General features: G+C 41.8%; 1 protein-coding gene across 4 annotated transcripts in view; it reads right to left on the bottom strand.

Moving 5' to 3' along the window:
* The window catches only part of ARHGEF25 (Rho guanine nucleotide exchange factor 25), an 83,268-nt gene that overhangs the window by 5,951 nt on the left and 60,044 nt on the right, over positions 1-17,273 (bottom strand). For 3 of the 4 annotated variants that reach the window (XM_007422052.3, XM_007422051.3, XM_088137972.1), the window contains 8 exons: positions 16,954-17,043; positions 16,053-16,145; positions 12,737-12,787; positions 12,235-12,312; positions 11,500-11,694; positions 10,544-10,724; positions 6,053-6,273; positions 4,108-4,212 (listed from right to left, as the gene is read on the bottom strand). In XM_007422052.3, coding sequence (XP_007422114.1) covers positions 4,108-4,212; positions 6,053-6,273; positions 10,544-10,724; positions 11,500-11,694; positions 12,235-12,312; positions 12,737-12,787; positions 16,053-16,145; positions 16,954-17,043 — 1,014 coding nt within the window. Of the gene's footprint in view, positions 1-4,096; positions 4,213-6,052; positions 6,274-10,543; positions 10,725-11,499; positions 11,695-12,234; positions 12,313-12,736; positions 12,788-16,052; positions 16,146-16,953; positions 17,044-17,273 lie in introns of all 4 variants that reach the window. The other variant, XM_015890605.3, reaches the window with a different exon arrangement.

Below are 17,273 nucleotides of genomic sequence, written 5' to 3'. Positions count from 1 at the left end.
TCGGAAGTTCAGTGAGATGGAGCGTAGGTAGATGGTCTGGGAGAAGGAAGCCTTTGTGATAAAGTGGGCACTTTCCACCTGGAGGCACCTGCTGGAGGGAGTGAACCACCCGTTCAAAGTCTGGCCGACCATCAGAATCTGGAGGTGCTTAGAACCCCATGGAAGCTGTTGCCTAAACAAGTGCGCTGTTGCAGTACTTTACCCGGTTCAACTTTGAACTCAAACACATACCGGGGAAGAGGAACTTCCTGGAGGATGGCCTGTCCCATCTACCCCAGCACAACAGCCAGAGGGAGGAAGTGGTGGACTCAATTATCCCTGTGACCCAGCTGGTGGCAAAAGCCGTGACCCAAGCCCAGGCGGAGAAGCAGAGGCAGGAGGCGGAACTGGAGCTAAGGGGAGCCTTCTTGGAAGCCGGCGAAAGGGACTCTTGGTTGGCGCTAAATAAAGAATCACTGAGGGGGGCAAGGGGGCTTGTGGTGGCACAAGGGGAAAATCAATGTGCTGGAGGGGTGCCGTAGGGAGGTGCTAGAGAGGGGGCACGACGACAAGAATTCTGGGCATTAAGGTTTTATGAAAACCCTCCATCTCCTACACAGGCAGTTCTGGTAGCCATCACTCCGGAAAGACACGGAGGCGTATGTAGCCAGCTGCCCAACCTGTGCGATAGCTAAAGGGAACAAGGGGAAACCCCAGGGTTCTTCCAGCCAGTGGCAAACCCTGAAAATCCATGGCAGGAGATTACCATGGACTTCATTGTTGAGCTGCCAGAGAGCAGGGGTAAGACAGCTATCTGGGTGATCATGGACCTTTTTTCCAAACAGGCACACTTTGTGGCATGCAGGCAGGTCCCTACAGCTGAGAAGCTGGAGCGGCTGTTCATAAAGCACATATACCGGCTGCATGGGGCACCCAGGCGGCTAGTGAGTGACTGGGGTGGGAACTTCATTGCAAAGTTCTGGAGAGTTCCTGAAGCAGGTGGGGACCCATCAGGCATTGTCCTCAGGGGCACATCCGGAAATGGACAGGGCCATTGAACACCTTAACGCAGGGTTGGAGCAATACTTGAGATGTTATATGAGCTACCAGCAGGACAATTGGGCTGAGTTGCTGCCATTCGCGGAGGTAGCATACAACAATGCAGTACACCAGAGCACTGGTTTCACCCTGTTCAAGGTAGCGATGGGGCAGGAATTCATGGCCATGCTGGAGCTGCCCCAGCCATTGTCCCGGATAGGCTCCCTGGATGAATGGATGGCCCAAATTGGCGACACATGGCGGATGACCTGGGTGGCGCTAGAAGGACCCAAAGCGGAGTACAAGAAGTACGCAGACCACAAATTGCAACCCGAGTGGAAATGGGAGATAGGGGACAAGGTGTACTTGTCAACAAAAAACTTGAAAACCCACCAGGTGTCCAAGAAGTTGGGTCCAAAATTCGTGGGGCCATTCCCCATTAAGGAAATAATAAACCCAGTTATGGTAAGATTAGAACTCCCCAAGGCATTAGGGAAGGTCCACCCGGTCTTCCACTGCAGCTTGCACAAGCCATACAAATCCTCCCCCGATCGGCATGACGAAGCGCCTGCACCCGCCCCGACTATGGTAGATGGGGAGCAGCACTTTGAAGTTAAGCAAATCCTGAATGCCAGGAAGTGCAGGGGCCAGCTGCAATTCCTGGTACAGTGGAAGCACTTCCCCAAATCCCACAGTGAGTGGGTCAACAAAGCCCATGTCAAGGCACCCAGGTTAGTCAACGGGTTCTACGACAAACACCCCGACAAGCCCAAATGGAGGGAGGGAGCCTCTCTTCAGGGGGGCGGTATGTTAGATTCAGCCTAGGAAGCACACACTGCTAACGTAGAGCTGTTGGTCAGTTTCACTGCCGTTAGTCAGTTTCACCGCCTCAGGCAATAGGTGATCAAGGCAAGGAAACAAGGCAACCGCAGGTAAACTACCAACAGGGGACGGGCAATTAGCTCGCAGCAAGGAGTCACCTAGAAGCAGCAAACTGGAGCGCAGCTGGCTCCCCAGGCGCCCCGAGCAACTCGCCAGGCACCCCGGCTTACAATACACCAGGAGCGCAACAATCCAGAGGCAATCAGCAGGTAATTAGAAACCAGATTAAAACAGCCACCCCAACTCACCATAAGAAAAGCTCTAGGAATGCAAGGGCAAGGCAGACAAAGGAAGAAGATTACAACACAACAGAAACCAGCTGAATCTGCCATTAAGGCGAGGGGAAGGAAGATCGCAACAGAAGATGGGTAGCCCATGATAAGGGAATGGGGCGAAACCGAGGGGAAACTGTTGGTAAGTGGAGAACCCTATAATACTATTGTAAGAAACCATGCCTGGCCAATCCTGGCTTTGTCTGTAACTGCTACGCATTACGCCTGAATAAACTAACTTTACTCCGAGCCTGTGCCTCACGAGGTTTCTATTCAGCGGCAAATGCAGCGAACCTTACAATAATGACGTGATAGTAAAAAATGCTATTTATCACCATCCAACTGTCATAGAAGCAAAATCAGGGAAAAGAGCCAAATTCTGCTGATAGAAGTGCGCAGCTGAACATTATCTAGTGGGAGACCCATGAGTGGACAGATTCTTAAGAAACAACATTCAAAGCAGATGAGATAGATTAACACCTGAATGTCTTGCCCTCTGAGGAACCCTGTAGTGGCATTTTGATTAGGAAAATTATGGCTGCTTTGATATTTTAAAAATAGGCTTAGCAGTTCAATCTCATGGTGGTTTACACAGAAGCAATTCCTACATATTTAGTTGTCTTGATACATTATTGGTGTGTTTAGAGAGAGGAAAAAAAGAATAGCAGAGAAAAGAAATGGCCCAGGTACTGTTTATTGTTTTTGGATATCACCTAATCTTTTAACCCTTGCAGGTTACTAATTCTTCATAGAAAAATTATTCCATAAGAATTATTAGTCATTTCCTCAATTAGATAATCAGGAATGGTGAATGCTATTTCAGTTCTGCAAGCAGTGCAAGATCCTGTGCTTATCTGCATTATTATGGACTGACTACATAAGCACAAAGTGTTGGAAGACACTTTAGACATATAGAAACCAAGGGTTAGCTGAACCAGAAAGAATCCATGTTTGACCAGAACGCAACTCTTTGGGGACTTGCCCAACAAAAGGTCTTTCCTAGAGATCATGAGAGATAATGGCTTAATGAACTCTATGATGATTACTCAGTCTAATTAAGTAATTAAGTCTACCTGAACACGTGGAACTGCAACTGCAACTGCAACATTCTGCTAGACTGGACTAAATAACATGCCAAAGACCAGAAGAAGATCAAAGTATGACTGATGGATAGAAGCACCAAGAGTGAGGACATGAGCTTCCAGGATCAAGAAATGCTCAAAAACAGCTAGATCAATCCCAAAATTGTCTTGTAAATGGAAGAATATTCCATGACAAGATGGATAAAAACCAGTTGTTCAAAGACCAATGTTTTAGGTTATAAAACAGAAAGCAAAGAGAATCTCTGTGTGTAAACTAGGCAAAGTGAGCAAAGTGTGTGTGCGCGCGCATGTAACACGCAGCAGTTTTTCTATTCTATACCTAGCTATTTTATTTGTTCCTTTTTGCCTGCTACTTCTCTCACTATCTTTTCCACATTGGGAACTCTTTCTAGAATTAAAGTTTTTGGTAGCTATCTGATTACTAATCCTGATACTTCTCTGCTTATGTTAGTTTGGAAAAGTGTACTGTTCAGCAACATGTACCTATGCTGAAACTGAGAAATACATTGAAGGGACAACTGTATTTAAGGTTTGATTCAATTGTTGTTCATTGTTGCCTTCTGCAGTGATTGTATTCACTGGGGACAAAGATCCCAAAAGGAGAGGGGAAAGGTTCTCTACAATTCCCCTCTCCCAAGACAAAGCCCTGGTTAAGAGCTGAAAAAAGTAACACTTGGCCAAGGACCAATGAGTATATGTGTGTACGCGTGCATGCATGCAAGTGGAAAATTAAGCTCCACCAAAAGGGAAAGGAAACGATTAACTTTAGAGGGAAAGTCAACAGAACCAGAATAATCAAGAGACTGATTATTCTGAACTCACCAAGAACTCACCAAGTGCTGGGTTTCCTGCTGAGGGACACTGGAGAGCTGTGTATCAGAGTGCTCAGATGGTATGCAAACAGATTCAGGCCCTGGGGAGCTTTGGCTGGGAGATGGCTGTAGGTGAAAGGTGGGATGAAGAGATTAATCTGAGGAGAAACATAGTACAGAAAAGCAAACCAAAAGCTGAGCATTTTAGGGATGAGTGCACACCATTTAGCATTGGATGTAAGAAATTACCCTTAAAAGGGCATGCTGGTTTTCCACACTGAAGGCATGTCATGCCACTCATAGCTTCACTGGACCCATAATTAATTTAGCACATATTTTGATCTCGCTGAAGATGAGAAGAGTGGATTCCAGTAATCTAATATGGCAAATGAATTATCTGATCTTCCAGATTAAAAAAACAAAAACAGCACATTGAGTAATCTTCCCAATGTTCCCAAGTCTCTTTTTTAGTTTATTAGAGATCATATAATATTTGATCTAAACTGGGAACAAAATTCTGGAAACAGCCAGTGTCCAAAAACATACATTCCATTACATCTTCCATCTCATTTCTGAAGATAGAAATGCATTTTTAGCCATCACCCTGCATCCCTGCTTTTTTAGAACAGTATTCTTTAATTTGGGCTTCTGTTCATTTCCACATTATTTATTTTAGAAATGAATGTACTGTATATATAACCATAAGAAAAATGCAATTCAAAAGGTTATCAGAACAGTAAGATAAAAAACTACCCTGATTACAATTAATTCCTGAGATACTGCTTTCCAAATGTAAATAGATGAATTTGAAAAATAAAATAGATGTGGAAAAAGATATTAATCTAACAGCACCAAAATTATATGATCAGTAAACACGTAATAATCATTGTCTGGATGGCCTCACAATGCATGCATCTGGTTTATCTACAACAATTAATCTGATCTAACGTTATCTTTTCTCAATCCCCTCTGCTCTAACAATCTAGTGGGTGGATCAACACCTTCCTGTGTATGCATGCAAAGATTTTTCTATTGTGCATGGGGTGAGTGATATTAAAGAATTGTTAAGTAGCAACAGCAGACAATATATTCCCCTCCCACCTGCCTTGTTCTAATTCTTCTGCTATCTCTGCCTCAGGGATGGACCAAGCAAAAGAATTAGGTTGTTTGGGGCTTGGATGCTAGGGAGACCATGGAAACCCATTATGTTCATCTGAATAGCCTCTCATTAACAAAGGAGAGAAGTCATCTCATCCTAGCTGAGCTGAAATGGAGTTAACAAGTCCTACTCTAGGTCAGTCTTCCTCAACCTGATTTCCTTTCCATTTGACTATGACTCTATCATCTGCAACCCTCAACATTTGGACAGATCAGTTGTGATCTCATAGATAGATAGATATATTTATATACACACACTTGGCATGGGCTCAGAGTGCTTTGACCCTCCTAATGAGTTGTTCTAAATACAATGATATATGGTAGCTAAATATATTGGTGTTTATTTTCAATATTTACATAGTATCCTTCAGTATAATTATCTCTAGGACAGTTTACTTAGGAAATGGCAACATGTTAAGTAAATGATCCCAGTTCCTCATTATTTGTTGAGCTACACTACTTACAAGATGGCAAATATCCTCCTCTTCTTTTTTTCAAATAAATAACGGAAGTTTTACAAAACTACATTGATTAGGAATGGAGCAAGAAACGTTTTGTCTTTATGGCAGAGTGTTCACAACATATTTCGAACAACAGACAGGGTGGGATTATTTTAATTATTAATGGCTGTTTTTATATAATGGTTGTTTTAGGCATTCAAATTCTAAATGGGCTAAGAACTACTATTTAATTAAATCAAAGTACTGCACTGAATGTTAAGCCTTCTTCTCCAAAGCAGAAAAACTGTATCAGCCACACAGAACTACTATCTCAGTTGGGAGCCTGATTGACGACCTTCCTGCCTTACCTCAACAGAGGGAAGGGGCTCAGGTGGGGCAGGGCCAGGAAGGTAAAGGGAGGGCAGGGAGGCATTGTGGGTCTGGAGGCTGGATCCCTTGTTCTGGTCCATGGAGGCTGAGGAGCTGGGCCGAGTTGATCCACCTGTCAGTGAGTGGTGCAGGGCCCCCGTTCGTCCTAGACTGTGGGTTTTGCTCTCCCGACGCTGGTACTCTATAGGTGACTGCAGTGCTGGGAGGGAAAAAACAACAATAGCAACAGACTTTGAACAGCAGGGTCACACCTGGGAACACAGAACCATGTACATGCCAAAATAGAAATTGTATGGTATTCACCAGGAATAACAAGAAACCCTTTCTGGACCAAGAGGCAACTTTATTGAACAAAAGGACTATATGATGATTTGCATGTCACAGATTAGGCTTACCTATGCCCTAACATCATCTACCGATTCCTCCCATGACTGCCTCTTCATTCTAAACTAGGGGGAGAGAGAGGACCCTGATCTTAACATCATTTTCTTTCTTAGACTTTAAAAATAGATTTCGGATTGCTATCATGTTTAGTGAGTCTGGGTTTATTTGATCTGAAGTAGCATAATTTCTTCTAAGTTTATTTGAGGATAAATATAGTCTACAATCTCATTGCCCCCAACCTAAAATAATAGAGTTCTTATAAGCCTGATCCAGATTTATATTTGTTTCCTTGTTCCCTTCCTTCTTCCAGTTTCTTCTGTTCTTTAACAAGATGGAAAGTATCTGTAGCTCCGCCAGCTGTTTGCCCAAATGGGACTGCTGACTTCTACCACTTTCAACTCCTTGTGAAAACCAGAGTTGCTGTCAGAGCCAACGTAGCTACGCTGCACTCTCTGACGTCTCCTTTGAATCCTGTCTATTGGCACCATTCCATCGACTCACCCTTTCCTTCCTTTTCTACCTTAGCAGCAACTTCCGTTTTTATTTCATGTCATTGGTTGACATCACCTAGAGAAAGAACTTCCTTTGGAGCAAAGGTAATGCTTCTTTTGAACTCAAGGATTCTCTATATTCTTCCTTTTTCAATCCCTCTTACCTTTTTCTGTAGAAACGGTTTTCATTTTCTCAGCTACAGCTGAGGCTGGCTTGTCTGCCTTTTCAGCATGGCATTCTATTTTCTTAACAGCAGAAGTTTTTGAACGTATTGTTTTTCTTCTCCTGCCTCAACCGAAGCTTTTATTAATGCCACATCTACTGAATTCGGTCTGCAGGCTTTACAGCAACCCAAACCACAACTATTTCTTTTTCCCCAAATACCCAACTGACAGCCACTCCCTTCTTAACAAGAGTTTTTGCCTCAGTTTCTTCTGCTATTGCTGGCTTTTCTTTTAAGCTGACTTGTCTACACAACCAACCTTTTCCTCAGCTTCAGCCTTTGTTCTGAATCAGGGATACAATGATCAAGAATACAGTTATCCAACCCAATAGCCCCCTTTGTCTCCTGGTAAGGATTTGTATTGGGACCCACCATGTCCCTTTCTGTAATAAATGGTACAAATTGACGCTGCATTATACAGTAGCTCCTTCAAACAAGCCTCCTTTTCCTCTCCATTCCACTGAGAGACTTGCCACTGGTGATATAAAAGGGTTTTAGCTTCTTAATTTTTCTGTCATTACATGTTCATACAGATGTTTTTTCTATTCACCAATTCTGTATGCAGAACAGACAAGGAGGCAGCTATATTTATCATTTCCCCAAATTGGGGTTCTCTTATCTGTCATTTTCATCACATTTAGTAATTAAAAGTCCATACTGGCGTACTTCTTCAGTTTTACTATTTTTTTTTTCGCTTTTGGTCAGCATGGGCTATCTGAAATAATAGTCTTCACATGATCCTTTTTTGCCACAGTTATAACCTGTCATCTCTGCAACTCTTCTGCAGCTGTTGTGGATTTAAAGTTGTTCCTGAAAAAAATGTAAACCTCTTGTGTACAGTACAGTTGCCTCAAAGACATTCAAAGAAGCTTGTTCTTCAGAAAAGTTGTACAACTCTGCCAACATTCCTCAAACCAAACGTGGATGAATTTCATTAAGGTCTTGTTTCTTAAGCTCCATGTTTTAGCAATTCTCTCAAAAACTGACAGAAAGTTGTATGGATTAGGATCTTTCCCAACCATATATAAAATAAAATATTTAAAGATTATTTAAAATCTTTAAAGAGTAACGGTATCTTTCAGTTGAACCTTAACCTGCAACATTTCTTTTTAATGATTTTGAGTCTCCATATCTCAACACCATTTGAAATTTTTAGTTCCTTATTCTCTTTTCTTTCAACTCTAATTCCCTCAACCTGTTCTGTTCCCACAAAATCTTTATTAAACTGATTTGGAATTTCATTTAACTACTCTTTTTTTTAAGTCAGTAACAGTCTCATATTTTCCATGGTGTTTTTTTATAACATAAAATCCATTCCTCCTCACATTTTTTTTAAAAATTAAGCTAGCTTTGTTCATTGTCCAGAATCTGGAATTCATTTCTGTTATATCAGTTTTCTTCTTTTTTCTCTGCAACTATTTTCTATATATTTCTTCTGTTGTTTCTAATTTTCTGTGAGATCCTTTAAAGCAACTTTTTCCTCAGATTTTCTTGGTTTCTGCCTCAATTTTTCTTCAAGCTTTTCAGTCAGATAAATTGATTTGGCAGTATACAAGCCGAATAAGTAAATAAATAAACTCCTTTGGGAATTCATATTGTACAATTGTCACCTTTATGTGCTGAAACCAGGTTTATTTGATCAAAAGTGGCAACTTTATTTTGGAAATGAATAAATGTAGTTTATTAAATGTCAACTCTTTTCATGGCAGTATAGTATTTAGAGAAGTGTTGTTACATTCTGTCTCTCATTTATTCAAAGGCCAATTAATTGTTTATAAACAACTGAAATGTTAACTATATCAGCGTATGAGCAGATAATACAAATTGTTTTTGTTCAGACGTATATATCTCTGTGCTTATTTGCACAATGTCCCCTGATCTTTGAGAGAAAGAACACCTACTAACAACCACACCAGAGAGGAGAACTTAATACAAGATTACCTCTTTACTGTGCTAGTTTTACTATAATCTGATCAAACATGAGTAAGAGCCAATAGTCAGGATTATACCATGGCAATAAGGATAGGGCAATGGTGATTTCTTCACCTTTATTGCATACACCATTAGCCTCCCAAGGGCTCTGTTTAAGGTGACTCAGTTCTTGTTGGGGAAGGACAAGTCACAGGAGCATCTGCTCCTTGATTTCTCGGTGGTCTGGATATCATTGATCACAGTATTCTTCTGGACTGGCTGGGAGGATTGGGGGTACCATGTTATAGGGGTTCTTCTTTCTCTGTAGTTGGTTCCAGTCAATGTTGACGGGGGAAGAAGAGCAGGCTCTTCTCCCAGCCTTGGGGTAGGGATGGTATTGAGCCTTTGTAGGATTTGTCATTGGTTATGAATTGTATGTTTGGATGTCTGTGATTTTTGCTTATTATTGTTCTTGCTGTTAAAAGCTGTTAGCTGCCTAGAGTCTTTTGGAGTCAGGTAGCCTCTACGTTTTAAAATTGCAGTAAATATTCCAACTGAAAAGCTTGGAAGTATTGAAAAGGCAATGTAAGCAAACTTGCAGTTTCGGCCTCCACATTCTGTGTAATGAGTAGAACGGCCTCCACTTGGGATTCTGGAGCTCCCTTCCTTCAAATTTGTTTTATGTTGTGTTTGATCTGCACAAATCAAAGCATCCCTTGTAGACATGTTTGCTGCTTATTTGCTCACTTTCATTAAGACCTGATCTTATTAGAATGGAAATTACAGATGAATTGACAAGAGGGAATCTCATCTTTGAATAACACAAACCTTCCTAGGAGTAGAAAGTCAGCATGCAGGGAGCAAACTGAGATGGAACTGTTGCTCTGGTTCCTTATCTATGGGGAACTAGAAGGATTCCCTGAGAAATAAGCCCACTTCTGTCTACATGGGTAACCTAGATACTATTGTGGCAAAGAAAAAATAGCTACAAAATTGAGATACGATATAGACATATATGAAATTGAAGGTGAAGAATAGAAGAAAGGAAAATAATTAACAAAGGGAGAATTAGACAGTTCCTTCACTGATGAAAAAGTACTGGATCAAAACTGTGATGCTCAGTGAAATACTGTACAAGATATTCTCCTTCACTTCAGAAAGCACCAAACTTCAAATCCTCTGAAAGGGAAAACTTAATGTATTATTTTAAAGCCTCTAATTCAAATTACTATTTGAAAATTCTCTTCTTATCTATGAATTAGCTATTGTTTCCCATACTTCTGCAAAGCAATGTGGGAATTTCCCAGTAATCTTCATATCCAGTCCATATGATGAGCTGGGAATATGATGTAAGAAATACTGAAACCTTGGAAGAAGATTGGGCAAAGTTTAAAAAGCATTTTCCAGGAGGATGATTCCAATGGCTAGAACTGGTAGGTGGCTATCTTTTCACGCCTACCATTGAGGAAGTCACGTTGTGTCTCCAAGATGAGGCTGATGTCAGTCACCCAGGCCTGGGCAATCTCAGGTGTTGCTGCCTGCAGTACATAACGGATGGTGCCCCGTTCTGTGCCACGAGAGATCAGTGCAAATTTGCAAGGATCATTGTCCACACAGGGCTCCAGGCCCAAACAGCTTACCTGGAAGAGAAATGGATAGTGGATCAACCTAGTTGTGACTGCAACTGAGACAGACTATAAATTTGATTAAATAATTAAAAAACAATGAAGTGGAATTGGCCCAGGGAAAGTTCAGACCATGTGAGTATGGTATCTTTTCTCAGGCAACAGTGCTAAAAAGCAAGAAAAATATATTAATAAAATAGGCACTGATAGAGAGTAAGATACTCAGCAATCAAGCAAATAAAAGCCTTTACTTATTTTTCTGAGAATAGATTCAGATGCTTATTCCAAATCATGAAAACTTGTGCCATACAGTAATATATTGCAAGTATTAATTAATACCTTAATTACAACTCCAGCCCCAACCTCATCTTTTTATTTTTTGGTGCCCATATAGAAATTGTATGGCTCTCTGGCTATTTTGCATGAAGTCAAGTTGTATCCTTATGCAAACAAAAGCTACATTCATTTATCTGTATAAGGCATGGAAATCAAGCAAATTTCCATATTAGCTTCTTTTCCATTAGTTCCACTGCACTGTCTACTCCAGAGGTTCCATCCAGCATTACCCACATATTCTCAAACTTAACTCTGCAGCTGTAAGTCAGATATCTGCATATATCAAAAAGGATGCCAAATTCACTGTGCAGTATTACAGTATACAGATGCACAAGGCCACTGTGGAAAGATGGGGCACCCAACTGAATGTGGAACATTTCCAGTGTAAAATCCCTTATGAGTAAGTCCCAGATGCTTAGGTGTATCTAGATTCTCTACTGTTACCCCTGCAAACCTTGATACTGCTCTTAAAGGCATATGTTGGGGCAGCATATGGACCACGCCTTCGCTCCAGGGTCTCACTTAGGATGACAATTTGCTCAAAGAGAAAGATGCGGCGCTCACGAGCCCGGGCCAGGATCCCGCCTGCCTGCTCCATCACCCAAAAAGTGTTCTGCTGCAGCAGCTTCCCCTGTGAAGTCAGCTTCCCCTGAAGAGAAAAGGTGAGCTGCAATTTATCCAACTGTCCAAATGGCATAAAATCGCTCTATTCTGACAGCAGAATGTTAGCATGGTCTAGAACACACTTTTAATGCTGCTCCATGTCAAAGGTTCTCTCCTACCAAAATGGTAGTGTTCTATGTCAAGACTTTTCTAAAAAGTGGCTTGAGACAGCATGCACACATGCCACTATGGTTGAAATGATAGTTTCAACAACTGTACCATCAAGCATTTTGAAACATCTATCTTATGTCTTCCTGCTGTCCGATACTTCCCCAGATCCTGCCCTCCCCAGCAAAGTCCTATATTTTAAGCTCACATTTCCAGGTAAATCTGTATTGAAGTTGAGATCCTTCAGAGATAACCAAGTAAAATAAGACCCTTCCTTCCCATCACTGTAAGACTGGAGTGATGATGGGGGGTGGGTGGAGGAAGAGAATCATCTCAGTGCTATCTACCATACTGAGCTAGCTAATCAGAAAAATCAGAACTAAGAGTCTCCAGCCAGGCATTGATCCCCAGAACTTACCTCAAAGCCTTGAAGACGCCCCACATTCATCATGTCATTGCAGCGTTTGGGAACAAAGCACATAACTTCTACAGCTTTCTGAAATTCAAAAGTACAGAATGAAGCTAGAAAAAAAATGTACTGAATTCTCCAAGCCTGATGCCCACTGGATGTATCAATTTCAGTGCTCACCAGTGAACTATAATAACTTTGGTAACCTGTTATTCTACACCTTAAACTACAAAGGAGAAGGTAAACTGGGGGGGAAATCACATGATGGGTTCTGCTAGTAATATAGAAGATTTCACTGCACCAAGATCTCAAGCTGCATCAAATGTACAGCAACTGAGATAGGAATGGGGATTCCCCATCTGGGACACAGCTGTCAATGTTGTGAATGCTGGGTGATATTCCAACCAACCCACGTGATAGTAAGTCCTCATTTAAAAGCAATAGTGTCATATCAAGATCAATACATAGGAACAGTGACTCTATGATAGCTCCCATTGGTTTCACCTCCTACCTCCAGCTGTTCTGTGTCCTTCCCAGCTTTGCTATAATTCTTGAGGAAATCCTGGGGAGGACAAGAAAGAGAAAAGAGGTAAAGAATAAGTGTTTGCATAAGAGAGAGAAAGAGAGCAACATGAGCTAGTTTATGCTGAGTGACTAGATTCAGTCTACACCATCTTAAGTAGAGTCTGGGGACACACTGTTTATATCTATATATTACATTTCAGCTCTGTCCTTTTGCTTACTCAGTGCCATCCACCAGAAATTACCATTGTTCTATGACTTACCTACATTAGCTTACACCAGTTTGGTGCCCCCTTCAGATATGTTGGGAATATAACTCTGGCTGTTGGTGCACTCAGGATGTACTGAACCATAATCTTCTAACAGCATGACCATTGATGGAAGGTTATAGCCCAACAGATCTGGAGGCTACCAAATGAGGCAAGACTGACTCAAACTCCTAGTCTCCAAGAGGCAGGCTGTGACTTAGAACTAAACTGCATCCTACCCTGAGATAGTTGGCAGCATCAGAGCCATTACAAAATCTCACCACAGTGTATTTTCTTTGCACAAAGGCCAACATTCCCATTAGGCAGGAATCTATAACTGGATCAATTTCCCAACTTTTAAATGAACTAAATGCAGCAATGTTTGTACATGAACATTCACATACTGTGCAGAGGTAAAGCCACTTTGGAGCAAGAATACTGAGGATTTTTTTCACATCTGAGTGCCAATTTTTCTAATCATAATCATACCCACCATGTTGTAAATATCTTGACAAAACACAGTGAGCCATATAAATCTTGAGAAAACTTGAAATTAAAATTCAAAAGGTGCAACAAATAATTTTTTTTAAACATTGCAAGCTTATGTGTAATTAAGCCCACTACTGGATGAATGCAAGAGAAAATATGGTTCTATCAAAGCATCCCCCTCCCTAAATTATGTTCCCAGGGGCCTGGGAAACACTAAAACCTGTTAGCTCAGCCATAAAACACTAAAAAAACTGAGGAATATTGATAGAGTTAGAAGATACTAAAAGATGAAAAAGGCTCAGGGAAGCAAAACCATTAGAAAATAAACCCATAAAAGTAGCTCTCTAGAAAGAAACTTACATACATACAATACTGCCTCTTTGTTTTCTCCATAAATACACCACTGTATTTATAGTACTGCTCTCATTACCTCATAGAATCCAGCCCACAACTGACCTCACTAAACACATGATGTGTTGCTATACCCAAACAAATACTTCACTGCTGTATCCAATCACATCTATATTCTAATGTGTGTAACTTTGTTTAGAGGGATTGCATTTGCATTTGCAAAAGCAAACCTTTTCTAGGTTTGTTTATTACAGTACCAAAGGCAGCAGAAGCAATCTGTGCTTCAACAGAATTATGGGCTGGTTTCCAGTTTAACTGAACTCCTCTGGAAATCTGTGAGTGACATTTCTCCTAAATAGAAAAAAGAATGTTCGTGCCTCTAGGACAACTCACTGGGGTAGGCACAGGGATGACAGCAATACCTAGCAGAAAAATGGCTGCAAAGTAGTTTTTAATTGAAACAAGGAGGGAGGGCAATAATGCTGCAATAATTCCTCTCTGGGGATCTGGCTCACACTGATATCTGCTTATCTGCCTTTTAAGTTGTGTTGCCTGTATACTTGTAAATAAAATAATATTCCAAAACAGAAAGCCTCCAGTGCTCTCTCTGTCCAAAGAAAACTAAAACCAGCAGTGCTATCCTTCAAAGGTCTTAGTATTCAGGGAATTGGGAATATGTAACAATAAGGATTAGAAATCTGGAGGAAAAGACCAAGGAACAGTTAATGTCAAAAGTGTAGACAGGATGGCAAATTCAGATTTGTTGCCATTAATGTCTGAATTGGGCAGATCCATACTTTTTTCTGGCCCATCACTTGTACAGGCCACTCACTGCTTTCCGAGTGCAGAAATGGATGACATGATCCTCCTCCCACTCCCGTTCCATTGCAAATGCACCCCACTCCCATGTTTTCCACCTCCAATTCAAAACTGCCGTTTTCAAACCCACGCCACCTTAAGTGCCTCAGTGGGGATGGTCACCAGTGCTTCATAGAACAAAACAGAACATAGAACAAAAGAGCAGCCCCAGTTCTGATTGGCTCCAGGGCCTGGCACGCTGCCTCTCCTCCACTGTGTGGTCCTGCCCTGTGCTGCCGGGCTACTATGTTCTCTACTGGTCAGCAACTGCAGGCTTTGCTTTTTAAAATAATCTTGCAACTGGTCTAACAATCATTAAACTATCCTCAACCCTAAAGCTTGTGCTCATTTAGTCCTTACATCTCTCAGTGGAGGCAACCTTTCTGTTTCTGTCCAGGCTCCCCTTCCTTTCCAAACCTGTTCCCATAGTACTCCTGTACTTCCCTGCCCTTCATTTAATCTGAACATCTTTAAATTGCAATGTAGGAACGTTGCTACTTTGTTTCTGTGAAGCTGAACTATCAGTTCTTCCTTGCTGCTAAGTCTTCATGGTCCTACAGAGAAATGTAGGCGTGAACAACCTGTTCCCTATTGCTTTGATTATTGTGTCATTGGAGCGACAAAGATATCGTAAAGGAAAAAACCCAGAAAAGGTCTGCATTAGTGTCAAAGGAAATAAAGTGGTAAGGGAAGGATGAAGGCATCCATGCGTGCAAACATCTGGGAAAGCAAAGGCAAGGCATGAGGACCAATGATTAGGGAGCGATCTCTAAAAGGAAAGGTAGGCACCAGTAGAGTAGTCCCACAGGAGCCAACCAATAAGGCTTGCCTGCCTTGCATGAATGGAATGGCCAATTAGAACTTGGAATGGCCCTTGTCTAGAGTAGAATTTCTGAAGCTGGCATAAGAAACAAATGGCCTAGGCTGCAGTGTGGAATTGTCCTCAGCCTGAATCATTGTTCTCACTCTGGGGACTAGACAGAATTACTGTCCAGTAGGGGGTGATAGAACACTACCAGATGGAGTGGCCACTCCTTTTGTGACATTTCACTGGCCTACTGCCCTCCAGACACCCCAGATGCTGTTAGGAGCCCCTTTTTCTCAATTGCTCTCCTCTGGATTCTACAGCAGCCACCTCCAACCTCGTGGTCTCCAAATGGGCATTAATGGAATTAACGGGAATTAAGGCAATTGGCGTTTCAACCCATCTGGAGAATAACAGGCTGGGGAAGCTTGCTCTACAGATTTAAAGATCAGCAGGAAATGTGTGTACAGTCTCTCCCCTGTTGGATTTGCCTTCAGCCTTCAGTCTTTTTGGCTTGGCTTAGGAGATCAACAATCCACTTTCTGCTACAGCACCTTGAGCAGCAGTTGGTATTTCATGATCCGCTGTACAGGCTTGATAAGTAAATCATTGAGCTGCAGGCGATGCCCCAACTCCTGCTTCAGGTCCTGGAAAAGAGAAAATGATGTACAGCCAACTCTGTAAAAGTGTGTGGTTGATCGACTGTACATGCGTATACAGATACTACACAAAATGTGACATGCTTTAAAAGGACACCTGCAAGTGAACGACTAGTATTAGAGACTTGGGAAAGCAAGATGGGACCAGAAATCTAACATTTAAAAGCAGCTTCACATGTTTACATATTTAGAGTGGAGCTTGGCACAGAAGAACGTTTGCAGTCTGTTATTCTTTATCTCTGAGCAGAAGGTCCCCAAGGATAGGAAATTCATCACTCCTTCAAAAGACCTTTCTTCCCCACTTAGCTCAAGGTCAGATATTTCTGACAGGAAAGACAATCGTGTAGCCTGGGCCCAGTCAACAGCTGCTCACCTACTCCTTATGCCAATTTAAAGAGTTAATGCAGGCAACCTCTGGTGGTACATGGCTTTTAAAGTTTCCCTCACCCAGGAGTTCTCACCTCAGTCACCACTAACAGGTGCTGGGAATTATTCCCATGGGTTTCACAGATTACTGCCTACCCACGTTTAAATGGATGTGTGGTAGTGTACAAGAGGAGGCAGATGTGGTGGGTGGCACTTGCGCCATACAAATGCTTCTCCACAAGATGGGAGCTGCTAGGTGATAGGACCAAAAGAGGTTCATCTGCGTTGGCTCAGAAAGGGGCACGCAACAGCACGAGATCAAGGCTCCCTTATGCCAGCAGGAGATGAGCAAGACACAAGCAAGCTATGTGGCAGAGGCTGAGGGCAGGAAGAAAGAACAAAGCAGCAATCAAGGCACATAGCCCCTTACCTCAAAGTAAGTGTCAATAAACTCAGAAACAATATGCTCAGATTTGGGTTTGTTCTGACAGTAAACAACATACATGTGCAAACGGCGCTCCTAGAATACAACAGGGAAACAATTCAGTGGAACACTTCAGATAAAACTTAACAACATGTATGTTAAAGAGCCAGGTCCAAACCCCCTGAGCAACTTATACAAGTTACTAGTTCTGATGAAAATCTGATTTTATGGCCACATGCTGTCTTTGCCCTTAGGACATTTGTTCATTTTTTATTGTCTCATCATTATCTATGCTTAAGCCAGCATACTTCCAACAATACTTGGGG

This window comes from Python bivittatus, unplaced genomic scaffold (assembly GCF_059951505.1).
Source record: "Python bivittatus isolate LINGU-HERP-01145 unplaced genomic scaffold, Pbiv_v1 ctg000220_np1212, whole genome shotgun sequence".
Taxonomy (NCBI): Eukaryota; Metazoa; Chordata; class Lepidosauria; order Squamata; family Pythonidae; genus Python; species Python bivittatus.
The sequence above is the reverse complement of the archived record's forward strand: the minus strand, read 5'-3'. Positions and strand labels throughout refer to the sequence as shown.